Source organism: Cannabis sativa, unplaced genomic scaffold (genome assembly GCF_029168945.1).
Source record: "Cannabis sativa cultivar Pink pepper isolate KNU-18-1 unplaced genomic scaffold, ASM2916894v1 Contig1, whole genome shotgun sequence".
NCBI lineage: Eukaryota > Viridiplantae > Streptophyta > Magnoliopsida > Rosales > Cannabaceae > Cannabis > Cannabis sativa.
The window spans coordinates 1,788,267-1,805,507 of NW_026870037.1; the positions used below are offsets into that span (position 1 = coordinate 1,788,267).

General features: G+C 36.4%; 2 protein-coding genes across 2 annotated transcripts; both read right to left on the reverse strand.

Annotated features, from left to right (window-relative positions):
• Positions 1–56: 56 nt before the first annotated feature.
• On the reverse strand, positions 57–583 carry LOC115720099 (MADS-box transcription factor 23-like). The gene has a single exon (XM_030649262.2). It carries the CDS (start codon positions 528–530, stop codon positions 57–59), a length of 474 nt encoding a protein of 157 aa, XP_030505122.2. The 5' UTR covers positions 531–583.
• Positions 584–8,968: 8,385 nt separating this feature from the next.
• LOC133032979 (uncharacterized) lies at positions 8,969–9,610 on the reverse strand. Its single transcript, XM_061107471.1, has one exon. The coding sequence runs from the start codon at positions 9,608–9,610 to the stop codon at positions 8,969–8,971; it is 642 nt and encodes a 213-aa protein (XP_060963454.1).
• Between the last annotated feature and the right edge of the window lie 7,631 nt (positions 9,611–17,241).

Consider the following 17,241-nt stretch of genomic DNA (forward strand, 5'->3'; position numbering starts at 1 on the left):
CTAATCTGATCATAGCAATTAATAGAGAATAATAATACCAGAAGTTGATAAGAATACTAGTCAGAAAGAAGATATTCGGCAACTGACAAATCCAAGGCCACGGCAGTCCTTTTTCTCGTTTCTTCTAATTTCTTCTTCAGTGCCTCAAGCTCTTTCAAGTCGTTGCAGTTCTCAACGTCGAACTCCAGTAAATATCTCAACGAATCGTTAAGGTTGAACACGTCTTCACCTTGAGTCGTCGAAGTCTCCGTCTCCGTCGTCGACGAGGTCATCTCATGAGTGGTTTCGGTAGTGGAAGTCGAGGGAGACGATGAGACGAAGGGAGCTATGAGAGACTCGAAGGAAGAGGGAGTGGGGGAGGCTTGAACGTAGGGACGACCGGTCTCGGACAAGATGATAACAGCGATTTGAGCCCCAGTGAGGTGAGAAAGTTGTTTGGCCTTATTGAAGAGACCGGATTTCCTCTTAGAAAAGGAAACCAATCTTCTTTGCTTATCGTCGATTTTCTCAATAGCAATTTTTCTCTTCATTTTTATTTCTTTGGTGCAAGGGTTGTTTGAATTTGATCACTCTTTTTCTCGTGTGTTTTTCTTACAGAGCTGAACAAAAATATCTGAGGAGCCGTTATGACATATTACACTCTATTACCTTATTTATATGATACTTAGTGCTGAGCTGTCATTTATAATATTCACTGCTGATTGCTGATGTGTCATTTGTATTATTATTTATTTGTCTGAGAAAAGAGAGAGAGAGAGAGAATGGGCTTATTTATGTGTCCTTCTACTTTTACAAAATACAATCAGACCTCCTATTTCAAATATTCCATATATGACCCCATTTTTACTAAAATAGTCCTTTGGACGATTTAAAGTCAAAAACATATTTTTAGCATGATAAAAATACCATCTTTCTGTAATATTTTTTTTAAAATAGTGTTATCAATATAAATTAGAAGAATTACTTTTAAGAACATGATATTTTATATTTAAAATAAGTAAGAAAAAAAAATTACCAACTCACACTATTTTTTTTTTTTAATGACCAACTCACTATTTTTAAAATGCTAAAATGAGGTTTATTTTAAAGCAATTTAATATTGCTTTGTTACACTTTTTTCTTTAAAAAAATCCATCAATTAAAGAAAAATCAAGTCTTGTGCTTGCTTGATGGGTATCATTTTGAATCCATCATCCACCTATATTCACTAAATAAACAAACTAAAATAATGATTTTTTTTTTTTTTTTATAAAAGTTAAAATATTTATTTTCTAAGTTTTCCAATTGGGAATTCTTAAAAAATATATAGCAACAGCCCCTATGAGTTCTAAAAAGGAGTGTTATTAAAACCCAATTTTTATAATAGTGATCACATATTCTTTATAACTTTATTTAAAGATTGGTGATGCAAGTTAAATATTTCTTTAAGAACAATTCCTGTGTGGTCTTAAATAAAGTCTTGTATATCCTTGTAGCATTTTTAAGGATGAAGGCTGAAAATCCTTGGAGTTATATTTGTATTTTTTTCAAAAAATAAATTTATATTTGTATAAAACTAAAATTATTATATTCTATAATTTAATATATATATATATATAATAACTAAACTAAATTTAAAAAAAAAAAAAGAAGACCATATAATCAAATCTATCTATATTTATATATAAAGAAGAGATATGAGGCATTAATATGACACTCTAAAATCACTCCAAACACTTTTAATTATTTTTTTCTTAATTCTCTCACTTTTTAATTTTTTATTAAGGTAAAATCATTTAAAATATATCTATTAATTTTATCTTTAATTTTCTCTTTTTTTTTAATACACTTATAAATGTTTATATACAATTCAAAAAATTAATTATTTTAATTTTTTTCATTTAAAAGAAAAATACATGTTATGTATGTAAAAATATTATACATGTTAACAAGTCTTTTTAAATAGTTTGGAGATTTTTTTTTCAAAAAATTAATTATTCTAATTTTTTTCATTTAAAAAAAGTTACATATCACTTTTAAAATTTAATAAGTACTATTTTTTTTCAAAAAAAATGTTGGACGTATTTATATATATTATATAAAGTAATTTTATACAATATAAAATTTTAGTTTGTTACATAATCAATTTTAGAGCATTGCTATTGGTCACTAGTAGTGTTCAACACCTTTCATAAGTGACACCCTACAATTGATTAGCGATATTCCCTAAATCTTATTTTTTTAAGTTATATGGGACATTCTACTTAATTAGACCAATAATGGTATGATACCAACGAGGGTTGCCGTTTAGCATTTCTCATAACTAAAATATCATATTATATATATATATATTCTAATTAAGATATTTAGAAAAAATAATCACTTTTTTTTTTTAAAAAAAAACATATTATTTAATATACGATCAGAAAACATATTAATTAATAATAATAGATCAAACTAATAAATTTTTTATAATGTCTAAAAAATATTAAAAAATATTTAAAATTCGAAATTTGGGAAATACAATAGCGACGACTACAAGTGAACTATACGGTAACGACAAGGGATGAGATACAATGATGACAACATATGAGATACGGTGATAAAAATAAGTAAGATACAATAAAAATAATAGTTTGAATGATTATGATATGAAAATAATGCATTATGGGGAACACCGTAATTCTTTTATACACTACCCTATTTATTTATTTTCATAAAAATAATTTCTTTTAACAAAGCAATTTCAAATACTACATATAGTAAATTTTAAACTTCTTAACAAATAATTCCAAATAATAATTAATAAAATTGTGCATTTTATTTTTAATAAATAAAATTATTAATAATATTATATGAACTAAGATAATATATTTATAATTTTACTATATATTAGAATTATATTTTTAAGTAACTATTTATTATAATACTAAAAAAATTAAATTAATCGCGCGAAGAGTGGCTATATTACCTAATTTCTTTATACACACCAAATATTGTCAATAGTGTTAAATAATTATTTAGGTTTATTTTAATATTTTATGTTAGTTGCCTGTATAAGGCTTACTTATTAGTTGTATCTTTTTATTTTTGACTTTGCAATTGAATGAAACCTTAATTTCTCTTCATCTTTTTTATATTTTATTTGTTATTTTTCTCTTCATAAATAATTATTATGGTATCAGAGCAAGGTTTATAAGAGTGAATTTCTTAAGCGTAATCACAAGGAATTAAAATGTTAAGTTAGAATTAGCTTCTCAGTTTGAGATGAAGGATTTGGGTTCTCTAGATTATTTTTTGGGTTGAAGTTGTCTTTTTTTTTCTTTCAAAAGTTATCTTATTTCTCAGTCAAAGTACAATATTGACATTATTGAGCGTGCTCGCCTATTGATACTAGTTGACACTCCATCTGAATGTTTAGTATTCTCCTTCTAATGGCACTCCTTTAGAAGATCTTACTTTGTATCGCACCATTGTTGGCACTCCGGTTAATCTCAATATTACTTGTCTAGACATTGCATATGTTGTTCATATTGTTAGTCAGTTTATTGCTTCTCCTACTACTGTTTACTGGGTTGTTGTTCTTCGCATTCTACGGTATCTTCGACGTACCATCTTTCAGAGCCTACTGCTGCCTTCCACTTCCTCTCTGAAGTTACGAGCTTACTGTGATGCAGATCATGGTCGTGATCCCACAGACTAAAAATCTCACTGGTTTCTGTATCTTTTTGGGAGATTTTGTTATTTCTTGGAAGAGCAAGAAGCAACATGTTGTTTCTCAATCTTTTAACGGAAGTTGAGTATTGTGCCATGACACCTTCTACTAAAGAGATTGTTTGGTTGAGATGGGTGACTCTTGTCCTACTCTTATGTATTGTGACAATCAAAGTGCCATTTAGATTGCATGAACGCACTAAGCATATTGAGATTGATTGCCAGATTACTCATCATCATCTGAAATTAGACACAATTACTTTACTTTTTGTTTTTTCATCGTCGCAGCTTGCTGAGTTTTTTACTAAGTCATATACGCTTTGAGAGAGGGTGTTAAATAATTATTTAGAGTTATTTTAATCTTTTATATTAGTTGCCTATATAAGACTTTCTTATTAACTGTATTCTTTTACTTTTAACTTTACAATTGAAGAAAACCCTAATTTCTCTATATCTCTTTTATTCTTTATTTGTTATTCTCCTCTTCACAAATAATTATCAAATAGAAACCAACAAAATAAAAAGATAATTACTCTTTTTTTATACAAAAAAATCATAAAGAAAAGCAATTGAAAAAAACCTGAAATGTTACTCAATGTTTTCAGTAAAAGGTTTAGCCCAAATTTTGCAGTATTCCAATCTGTAACCCATAATACTCAATGAAATCTAAAAGTAACCCATGTATATATGTTGAACAAACTGCTAGCAAAATAAAAGAGAAACGATATTACCGAATGAAGAATTCTGAGTTGAGTCGCGGACTATGTCGCTCTCTTTAAGACGTTCGCGGCACTGCCCAGGAGTGTGCAAGCAGTTGGAAATTGCCGGTCGTCCCTAGGATACAACAGCTCAGTCGTTGCACTGTATCGGAACCCCACTACACTGTAGAGCCTGGTCGAATACACCCAGAAAATTTGATGCTGCAGATGGAATTTTTAATTTTATGAAAACTGTATTTTTCTGATACAAAAGAGATGTTTTCTTCCCATCAGTTCAATTGCATTATATAGGCGAATGGATTGAATAAAAATAACGGGAAAAATAACGTTTTCTGAAACGTGGGGTGAGTTGGTTTTGAACGTGTCCCATTAAACTGATACGACTAATTGATCAGTTTAATTAAACACGTTTCTTAATTAAATTAATAATAAAAAATTAATTATTTTATTAAATAATTTTTCTGTAAAAAAAAATGTAGTGTCACACCACACCAACCCAACCCGGCCCGGACGGACGGACGGCGCGCGCGCGCGTGTGTGGTGGGTCAAGTGTGTGTGTCCTCACCCATTCTCACAAAACTGGGTACCCCTTGGGGCCCAAACCCAAATGCCAAAGTTGCACTCTTTATACCCTTGTAAATGAGGGTTCATATCCCATGTGGGACTCTTTCCAACTCACACACACTAAGACACTTATATATTTTGTTAAAACATTCACCACATTTCCAACAATCCCCCACTTAAATTTTTTTAAAAATATTTCCATCTACTAGTATCATTCAACAATAAGATTGAGCATAAACAAAGGTATCTTTCGATTTGAACCTCTGCGTAGTGAGTACGATTTAGATTTTACTAGAGTGACCTGTAGTCTTGAACTCTATCTCTAACATTGTACCTCGCAACAACCTTTTCAAGGGTGTAATCAGAAGCCCGTGCGTTGATGGCCATGCACGTCTATCCCAGTATAGTGAACGCTCTAGAAATTTTGCCCAAAATTTCATAGGAAGCGGCCCCACTCCCACATTCACATAGGTGAGTCTATCAAGAGTACTCACGTAGCTCGGTACTCCACTCCACTTGGAGTATAGATCTCATTAAGAGTTTCTATTAACTCAGCCTTAAATCGCTTCAGGAATTCATGCTTCTCTTTTCGTATAATTATAGCATGATCTTACTTTTATCACTTCATAACTTGTTATTACCCATTGAACCTATTTCTTGGGATCTCCAGTCTATAGGTCGGTTGCCATTATGAGAGATTCATCAATCGAAGGGCAACAGTCCCATAAGGACTTTCTCTCTAGCTAAACCTTTCGTCAAAGGATCAGCCAAGTTATCATCAGTGCTTACATGATCCACTCTAACAGCTCCTGTTGAGAGAAACTCTCTAACAGTGCTGTGCTTACGACGTATTTGTCATCTCTTACCGTTGTAATAACGGTTCTGTACTTTTGCAATAGCCGCGGTACTATCTCAATGGATCAACACAGCTGGAATAGGTTTTTCCCATAAAGGAATCTCAGCTAGCAGGCTTCTCAGCCAACCTGCTTCTTCACTAGCAGTAGCTAGTGCTATCATTTCAGACTCCATTGTAGATTGAGCCAGAATAGTCTGTTTCTTAGACTTCCATGAAACAGCTCCACCAGCTATGCAAAAAATATAGCCACTGGTTGCCTTGGAGTCATCTGATAAAGTGTTCCAATCAGCATCACTGTACCCCTCAAGTACAGCTGGAAACTTTTGATAATGTAATCCAAGAGTCAATGTTCTTTTGAGGTATCTCATGACCCTCTCTATAGCATTCCAATGCTCTGCACTAGGTCTACTAGTAAACCTGCATAATAATCCCACGACATAGGCAATGTCGGGTCTAGTACAATCAGTGGCATACCGAAGACTGCCAATGATGCTCGCATATTTAGATTGTCTTACACCATCACCAGTGTTCTTAAATAATTTTACACTGGGATCATATGGTGTACAAGCAAGTTTACAGTTAAAGTAATTATATTTCTTTAAAATCTTCTTAATGTAGTGAGATTGATCCAAAGAAATTCCCTTTTCAGACCTACTGATATGTATACCAAGGATTACATTCGCTTCACCTAGATCTTTCATGTCAAAATTTTCACATAACACAGATTTCACATTGTTCACGACATGAATATTTGATCCAAAAATTAGCAAGTCATCCACATATAAACAAATAATAGTACACACATTATTTTCAAATTTATAGTAAATGCATTTGTCACTTTCATTTACTTTAAAGCCATGTGAGATGACAAGGTTATCAAATTTCTCATGCCATTGCTTAGGTGCCTGTTTCAAACCATACAAAGATTTATCTAATTTACACACTTTATGTTCTTGACCAGGAACAACAAAACCTTCAGGTTGGTCCATGTAAATCTCTTCTTCTAATTCACCATTCAAGAAAGCAGTTTTAACATCCATTTGGTGCACAACAAGATTATGAATAGCAGTAAGAGCAAAAAGCACACGAATAGATGTAATTCTAGTAACAGGTGAAAATGTATCAAAGAAATCTACATTTTCTCTTTGTCTAAACCCTTTAGCAACAAGACGTGCCTTGTACTTTTCAACAGTACCATCGGGTCTTAATTTCTTTTTAAGAGTCCACTTACAACCTATTGTCTTACAACCTGGTGGTAACACAACTAAATGCCAAGTTCTATTTGACTTAAGAGAGTCCATTTCATCATTAATAGCTTCATTCCATAAATCAGCATCTAGTGAAGTCAAGGCTTCTTGGAGGTTAGAAGGATCCTCCTCCAGAGTATATGCACAAAAATCAGAACCAAAATCTTTGGTAATTCTAGCTCTTTTACTTCTTCTAGGTTCAGTTTCTATACCTTTTTCATGCTCATTATCCCTAAAAGCGGTCATGTTACTAGATTATGCACCCCCACTATTTCTCAATTTAAATGGAAATCTATGTTCGAAAAAATTAGCATCATTAGATTCCAAAATAGTATGCACATTTAAATAAAATCTATATGCTTTACTATTAATAGCATATCCAATAAAAATACATTCATATGCTCTACTAGCCAATTTAATTCTCTTAGGATCAGGAATTCTAACATATGCCAAACAACCCCAAGTTTTAAAATATGAGATATTGGGTTGTTTATTTTTCAAACTTTCATATGGGGAAATTTTCCTTTTAGATTTAGGAACTCTATTAAGCACATAACATACAGTTAATAAAATTTCTCCCCACCAATGAGAAGCAGCACCCGAATTCAATAAATAGCAACAACAGATTCAGTAAGAGTTCTATTTTTTCTTTCAGCTTTGCCATTCATTTCAGGTGAATAAGGTGCTGTCTTATCGTGTATGATTCCATGTGAGTTATAAAATTCAACAAAAGTAGTGGAATCATATTCAGTGCCTCTATCGCTACGAAACTTCTTGATCTTTCTACTAAGTTGATTTTCAATTTCAGCCACAAATATCTTAAACATATCAAGAGCTTCACTTTTATTTTTCATTAAATACACATAGGTAAAGTCAGAACAATCATCAATAAAAGTTATAAAGTAGCGTTTACCATTTCTAGTCAAAGTTCCATCAAGTTCACAAATATCAGAATGGATTAAATCTAGAGGCCCAGTTTCTTTTTCTAACACAGATTTATGTGGTGTTTTAGTAATCTTGGCTTGGCTACAAAATTTGCATTTTTCAAAGTCATTTAAAGATAATTTAGGAATTAGGCCTAAACTACTCATGTTCTTGATTATGCGTTTATTTACGTGACAAAGTCTAGCATACCAAGTATTAAAAGAACACAACATATAAGCAAAAGCATTAACTTTATTGACTTGAACATTCAATTTAAACATTCCCTCAGTTGCATACCCCTTCCCTACAAATATCCCATTCTTAGTTAAAGTAAACAAATCCTGAGTGAACCCCGCCTTGTTGAGAAGGTAGCCCGAGACCAAATTCTTCCTCATCTCTGGAGTGTGCATCACATCTTTTAGAATCACAGTTCTTCCAGAGGTGAAGTTCAATTCCACATTTCCAGTACCAACAACTATAAAGGTGTGAGAGTCACCCAACAACACTTTCTGATCCTCAGTAGCAGCAACATATGTTTTAAACATATTTCTATCATAGCAGACATGGTGAGAAGCGCCAGTATCTACCCACCACCCTTCAAATCCACCAATGAGGTTGATCTCTGAAATCATAGTTGTAAATGGCAGCTCTTCTGTCAGGTTAGCCTACAGAGCAGAACTAGGTATGTTCTTACACTTTCGTGCCATATGACCTGGCTTGTTACAGTTGTAACACATGAACAAACGAGAGTCATTTCTATTAGGGGGTACTTGCTGCCTGTTATTATGGTTCCTTTGATGGTTCCAATTCTGATTGTTGTTATTGGTCTGAGGTTGATTGTTGCGGTTTGGATTCACTTTGCGATTCTGATTCTTAAAGTTTTTCCCATTGGGTTTCAGAACAACAGTGGATCTTTTATTAGTGTTGTTGTTGTTTCCAACAACAAGCACCTCTTCCTTTTGGTCTTATTTTCGAGCTTCCTCCTCAATTCGAAGACGAGTGATCAGACTTTCCAATGAAAACTCTTTTGTTTTGTGCCTGAGAGTATTTTTAAAATCTTTCCACGAAGGGGATAATTTATCAATCATAACAGCAACTTGAAATTGTTCATCAATAGTCATACCTTCAGACAGAATTTCATGAGTTATTTTCTGAAGCTCGTGAGACTGGGCTTCAACTGATTTATCATCTGTCATTTGAAACTTCAGGTAGCGGCTCACAACATATTTCTTTGTTCCCACCTCCTCGGTATCATATTTTTTCTGTAATGCTTCCCATATCTCCTTCGCAGATTTGTCAAAATTATAATAATCATACAAATCATCAGACAAACCATTCAAAATAAAATTCTTACACAGAATATCATTCTCTACCCAGGAATCCCTTTCCTTAACCTGCGATTCGTACTTCTCGACTTCATCCTTCTTCTCGACAGGAGGTGGAGTCTCAGACAGAACTGGTTTCAAAACAGTAAGCACAAATGCAACTTTTTTCATGGTCAGAAAAAACAGCATCTTCTGTCTCCAACGTTTAAAATGCAAACCCTCAAAACGAAAAGGCTTGTTAATGTCAGCAGTAGAACCAGAACATTCATCGGTAGTAGTCATAGCAGAAAGAACGTCTTAAAATTGTTGAACAAACTGCTAGCAAAATGAAAGAGGAACGATATTACCGAATGAAGAATTCTGGGTTGAGTCGCAAACTATGTCACTCTCTTTAAGACGTTCGCGGCACTGCCCAGGAGTGTGCAAGCAGTCAGAAATTACCGGTCGACCCCAGGATAAAATAGCCCAGTCGTTGCACTGTATCGGAACCCCACTGCACTGTAGAGCACCGTCGAATACACCCAGAAAATTTGATACCGCAGATGGAATTTTTAATTTTATGAAAACTGTATTTTTCTGATACGAAAGAGATGTTTTCTTCCCATCAGTTCAATCGCATTATATAGGCGAATGGATTGAATAAAAATAACGGGAAGAATAACGTTTTCTGAAACGTGGGGTGAGTTGGTTTTGAACGTGTCCCATTAAACTGATACGACTAAGTAATCAGTTTAATTAAACGCGTTTCTTAATTAAATTAAGCACACCACACCACACCAACCCAGCGCGGATCGGACGGACGGCGCGCTCGTGTGGTGGGTCAAGTGTGTGTCCTCACCCATTCGCACAAAACTGGGTACCCCTTGGGGCCCAAACCCAAATGCCAAAGTTGCACTCTTTATACCCTTGTAAATGAGGGTTCATATCCCATGTGGGACTCTTTCCAACTCACACACACTAAGACATATATTTTGTTAAAATATTCACAACATTTCCAACAATATATCTGCAGGAACAATCCTTGTACATATCTACAAGAATAACGACAGAAAATTCATAGAACCATTATTATCAAAATAAACAATGGCCTGTAGAACTACACATCATTTTAGATAAAATTCGTCTATCTGACCAGTTTAATTGAAAGTGATTGTTGTGCTTGTGTTTTTATGCACAATCAACCACCATGAGAAAAGAAATAAAACTCCTTTAATTAACAATAAAATATAAGCAAACTTTATACTACATTGGAAATTTTTTAAAAAATACTATATTTTTTATGCATCTTTTCCAAAATAGATATCGCCTATAATGCATCTTTTCCAATATGCATATCGCCTCAAAAGCTATGGATGCCAGCCACTATTTCAATTAACATTCTACGTTGATAAAGATAACCAATTGTTCAATGAACCAATTCAGATCACTGCTGCTTGTTACTGTTTATTAAATGAATTGCGTGAGCTCAGTAACAATTCAAAGCTCTCTACTGCTGTAAACTGTCAAATAATTCATAATTAGGAAAAACTTCTTATGTGAAACAAAACAAAACTTTGTCACTGTTAGTGACTAAGACAAAATGGTCAGTCCAAATTTTAGTACTATGATTTATTCATGAAGCTTAACCGAACTAAAATGGGTCGATCATGAGCTGCTTCATTCATACGAGAGATTTTATCATGGATTCTATAAGACTAAAAACTTAACCCCATTGATTAAACAGAGAAAACAGAGGAAATGACATGTTTAAAGCATAACTGCATAAGCATAGAAACTTGTTTCAATCTCCCTATTAAAAAATATTAAATTCACAGGACTAAAGAGCATATAAGTAATGACAAACACATCAATGTGACTTAATTCAACAATCCACCAACACCAAGTCAAAAAGTATAGAATGTACATTTCCACAAAAGTCACAAGACATCATCTACATGGAGAAACTCCTACATATATTTATCTATATACATATATATCATTTAAATTTATCATATCTTTTCATTAAAGATGCCTCAACCAGAGAAAACAAATTCATTAAACCAGCATAAAGAATACAAACTAACTTTAGATATAAAACACAAAATAAGAAACAATCTTCACTTGGCTCTGTAATTAAGAAAATAAGAAACAATAAAACCAACATATAAATTGGTAGATTACATTATACATTTCTGATTGCATTATCTTTCTCTTTAAAATACTTTCTTTTTTCTTAATAAAATATATAATCTTGAGAAGAGGAAAGAAGACGAAGATTCCTTACTAGGTGGTAAGAGAAAAAAACTTGGACAATGCCTTGTATCATCCTCTACTCTAGTCTAATAAGAGTATAAATAGGCATTGGAAAATAGGTCTATGGTGCGACAATGTATAGTATTGAATGAAAGGTTACAAGGGAAAAAAATAAATCAAAAATAACATACGTTGCTTCCAATTGGCTACTGAGAAAATTATAATTCTTGGCATAAAAAATTTCTCCTTCCCAAAAGGTCACGACCTGATATGAGTTAAAAGAACAATACAAGCTTAGCCAGGGATTTAAAAATAAATGAAATCCATATGTTGTCGAGTGAATTTCGCAACACCAAAATGTATTATTTAATTAATATAAAAAGAGAATTTTCAGGGAAGTGACAAGTGCGAGTATTCGACCTAGAATGGCGAGTACTCGACTGGGAATGCAAGAACAATCAACAAGGCTGGAAAAATATCAATAAGACAAAGAATTATAGTGGTTCAGTCAGATTGTGATCTGCTTAGTCCACTGTAGTAAAGGATTCGTAGGTGCCATTTTCATGGTGGATCACCCCTTTATATACAAAGTAGGTGTCCAATCGGTTACATAAGGATCACATTCATTGTTCATCCATTATTTACATATTGAATTGCAATAATTAAACCCAAACAACGTTAACATTAATAAATGTGTGACAGTTACTAAGTCCATCAACGTATGCGTCTTCCGCATCTGCGAGTTGACTGTTCATGTTCCGTTTGTTGAGCTCGCAGGGTCATCAGTACGTTTGGAACGTCTGCGCCCTTAGGTAATCGCCTCTTGTAGACATCGCATGTCGGGCTGGTAGAACCTAGACATGCGAATCTATATCGGTTTGTCAGGGCTATTGGGTCGTTGGGACCAAATTGCATCATAGAGAGTTGGTCTCTATGCTTTCGCAGAAATATAGAGGGGATACTCGCATATGTCCTGACACATGCGAGTTGGATCTACCCTGCATAATGTGAATTACGGTTACGTGGTTCGACTTAGGTCGTACTCGCAGTATCTCGCTGGTTTTATCCTGGGCGAGGTCTAAACTTCGAGAAGTCTCTCACGGACATTTCAGCTTTCATTGGAAATCTGAATACACGTGTCCTTTAAATAGGAGTCTGGTCTCGAGTTTCTAGGTGAGAGAAATCTCACTATAACACATGCCCCTAGTTTCGCGATGTGACAGGAGCGGTCACTGAGGGAAACTATTACTCGAGAGACAGGTGAAAGGTTGTCACGAGGAGGTGACCTTTTGGTTGTCCCATCGAGAGTTTCGAAAAATGACGGCTGTAATTATTAGTTTTTATTACATTTATGGTGCCACGTCACAAAACTCCTCGGTTTTTGTGTAGGCGTGGCCATCGTTGGCCGTTAGATTGGGTGACCTTAGGCATTCTGGCTGCCACGTGTCGTAATCCCAATTAATAAGGGATATGGGTATTTAAATTCTTTGATACGAATCAAAAACTCCCATTTTTCCCTCTTGCTCTTAACTTCTTCTTTCCCTCCATTACAGACACTTCAAAAATCCATTCCCAGATTTTCTACCACTTTTCCACAACATTCTCAATCTCAGAAGTGATCGAGAGCAATCGCAGAAATCAGAACTAAAGGTTAGTTTTCAAGTCATTGCATTTTTCGTTTTCTGTTTGGAGAAAATATGCTTTACTTTCTGGGTTCGGGTATTTTAAAGGCTTTTTTAGGAATGTATGCTAGTGGGTGTTTATGAGGCTATGTGTTTTAGGTAAGTAAACCTGGGTAAATTCATAGAATATGACCTGTAAACTGACATAACCGCACACAATTCATAGGCACTGTTTCACGTCTTGAATACTCGCGGATATTCGGATGAACACCTTGAATATTCGCTGGTGTTCAGATGAACAACTTGAATACTCGCATATTGCCAAGATTTACTTCCATTTGACTGTTAGCTAGATCTTTTAGAATTTTTATATGTCGCGGGCTGAGTTGCGAGGGTATCAATTGTCGTTCCAAATGGTGGGTGTATCTCAGTATTCTAATGGTCATATATGCGATTATATGACCCTTGAGATACTGAGGTACACCCAGCCATTTGCAATATGCGATGATACTCAAATGATCGTACTCTTTGGCTGATAGGTAGTCTCGAAACGGTGGGGGTCTCCCAGTAACTTCAGGGTTATGCTCGACAACGCGTACCCCTTAAGTCACTGGGAAACTCCCAGCCGTTTCTGGAGGTATACCGCTTGGTCGAGGATGCGTGAATTACTCGTCCAAGAAAGTTTTATCTCTTCTCGCATATTGAGGGGATGGTCAGTATTCGCAAGGAGGCTGACCATTCTATCGAGTGCGACTTTATAATCTAATGCGGGTGAGATCACTTACTTTGCTTTTCACACATCCATCACGCTGAAAAGATCTTCTATCTTTCAGATGAGCGATTTGTCGGATAGCCAACAGCTCGGCTCCGGAGGCCGCGCATTTGACGGTGAAGCTGACCAGAAGGAGGACAGTTTTCTCCCCACTTCGCTTTCCGAAGAGGATGCCGCTCCAATAGAGCTAGGCCCGATGTCTTCTGTGGACATCGAGAAGATGGTGCAAGAACTCGCAGAACCCGGGACCATCGATATTCGAGACAGCGAGTCTACAGTGTCGGCACGCGACTACCTTATACACTCGAGGCATGCTCCTGACATCAAGGTCGAGGAGATGGACGGGGAATGGACGACTCTAGTTCGCGAGTCAGGTGAGGAAGAGGAGGAGGCGGAAGGGAGTGGGACAGATTCGGTCGACGATTCCCAGCTGAACGAGCCCTTCCCGTGTGAGGATTTAATCTCAAGAGTTTCCAAATCATACTTCACTACCTTTGTGAGGTTAAATTTGCTGCGACTCGCGTTTCAACGACCTAAGCCATCTCAGAGAGCGCACCTTCCATTTACTAACCCTGCGATCATTCCCACAAAGGATGTGGTAGTCTCAATACCCATTCTTCGGTGTGGGGTATCGGTCCCCTTTCACCCCTTCATCGCAGCTATTCTCAGGCGATATGATGTATCGCCCTTTCAGCTAACTCCAAACAGCTACCGCACTGCCCTAGCCTTCTATGCGATGTACATGGAGTATGTCCATAGGGCTCTCTCAGTAGAAGAGTTCAGCTATTTCTACGACATAAAAAGCGTAGGTCTTCATAATGGCTTCTACTGCTTTAGCAAATGGGCGACTTCTGAAATCAACGGAGTTGAAGGAATGGTGTCGAACATGGGGGATTAGAAATCGAAGTGGTTTTATGTCTTTAAAGTTCCTGGGATTAGGACTGACTTTAATCGCAGACCTAGTATGTCGCGTATCTCTTGACTTAGACATTTTTTGCATTACTTTTGAGATCTTTTGCTTACTCGCTCTTTGTTGTTATCGCAGATAGACCGGTTCGACCGACCCTTGACGCGACTAGCAAGGAGACAGTTGAAGTCCTCGGGAGCCTTCCAGTTAAGATCGCGACTGGCGATTACTGTGTACAACTGCGAAGTTGCGAGAACATCAGCTGATTCCTGAGAACGCAAGTCTTCAAAGGGAGCCAATATACAAAGAACCATCCGAGAAGCAGCAAGAGCGAATAGACAAGCGTCTTTCTAAGCAAACTCCTCGACAAATTTCAGGTAATTCATCTCTTGTTATAAACTGACAGGTAGGGTTTGATTTATACTTATCTTTCATTTATGTTCGCAGATATGACTTTTCTGAAGTCTGTCCCCGTCCTGAAGATCAAACCGAAGGGTGGAACAACAACGACTTCGCCGGTTATCGCCCAAAAGAGGAAGAGCGATGCGATGGCTACAATTGTCGCAGACTCTTCCAAGAAGCTGGCCAAGACCACACAGGACAAGGGGAAGAAAGTCGTAATTGATCCACCTGTTCGAGCTCGCGACTTCCTAGCCATGCAAGAGAAGTTCCTGGCTGAGATTCCTTATGAGGATCTTGTTACGCGATCTGCCGAGCTGGCCGCGCAGTCGATGACTCTGTTCATAAAAGCTGCTGTTACTCCTTCGAAGGAAGCCGACTCGCTGAAGAGGCAAAATGCTCAGTTTCAGGAGAACATAAAAAAAGCTGAAGCAAGAAGTAGCGAGGAGGGAGAAGGAGCTCGAGGAACTCAGCAAGGCCAAGGAGAAGGAGCTCGAAGAACTCAGCAAGGCAAAGGAACAGGCGGAGCTTGAGGTCAAGAAATCGCAGGCGACGATCGTGGAGATGGCCCGCGATTTGGAGACTGAGAAAGAGAATGGGAAGAAGCAGTATGATCAGGCAGTGTCCGATTATATCTATACCACTCTTTCCAAAGTCCCAGACTTCGACTTTTCTCTTCTCGGAACAGAAGCCGCTGAGATGGCTGAGGCTTTTCGTGCCATGTTGCCTACTCAGACTCAAGGTGGGGGAGGGAACCTTCTTGACGAGGTCGAGGGCACACAAGCTGAAGAAGTCAAGAACGAGGTCATCAGCAAAGTCGCGGATGAGACTGCTCTGGATGAGACTACTCCTGCTGCTCCAGATGCTTAGTTATCCTCTAATTTATGTTGTTTTTTAACTTTAATTCTCTGTTTTTTTTTATATATATGCGGTACAAGGGTACTCGCGCTTTTGTACTTGGACAAATTTTTTTTCATTTTGGACAAATTTATATCCTCGCAGGGATAGCTATCCTTTAATATTTACGCAGTACACGGGTACTCGCGTTTTTTATATATATATTTGCGACTTCAATTACAGCTTGGTGTAATAAGTAGGAATATTTACAAAGCTGGTAAAATTTTTGAAAATTTAACAAGTAATTTCATTCATATAATCAATAGTACATTCGGGCATCCCCCTATACTTAGGATTTTTCCTTGTTGAATGAAAAATATCTAAGTATAAGTACAAGAATGAACATAATCGAATAATGCGAATACTATTGATAATAAAATTTCAAGCTCTCGCTATTCCATGCTCGTGGAATCGCAGTTCCATCGAGTGTTGCGAGTCGATACGTTGCATCACTAATTTTATCTGCGATGAGGTATGGTCCTTCCCAATTATCCCCGAAGACCCCGTGCGACAGGTTTTTGGTGTTTGGCATTACTCTTCTAAGGACCAAGTCTCCTGCTCGCAGGGCTTTTACTTTCACTTTGGAGTTAAAGTATCTTGCAGTTCGCTGTTGGTAAACCGCATTTTTTAGGTGTGCTTTATCACGCTTTTCCTCCAAAAGATGAAGGCAGAATAGCTGATTCTCGTTGTTCTGCGAGATGTTGAAAATATCCCTGCGTAGGGAACCTGCCCCAACTTCAACTGGCAACATGGCCTCGCACCCGTAAGAAAGTGAGAAGGGTGTTTCGCCAGTTGTAGATCGAGGGGTCGTATTATAAGACCATAGGACTTGCGATAACTCGTCTGGCCAAGCCCCTTTGCGATCTTCTAGTTTCCCTTTTATGGTGTGTTTGATTATTTTATTAACGGCTTTAGTTTGTCCGTTACTCTGCGGGTAAGCAACTGCGGAAAAAGCCTTTTTAATCCCCAAATCGTCGCATAGCTGTCGCATCTCTTTACAGTCAAATTGTTTTCCATTGTCTGAAATGAGTTTATGCGGAATGCCAAAACGACAAATGATGGAGGTATAGACAAACTCGCGCAA

Excerpts from the sequence above, each read along its gene's own strand:
- LOC115720099 (XM_030649262.2), bottom strand. The coding sequence starts at position 530 with ATGAAGAGAAAAATTGCTATTGAGAAAATCGACGATAAGCAAAGAAGA.
- LOC133032979 (XM_061107471.1), bottom strand. The coding sequence starts at position 9,610 with ATGACTACTACCGATGAATGTTCTGGTTCTACTGCTGACATTAACAAG.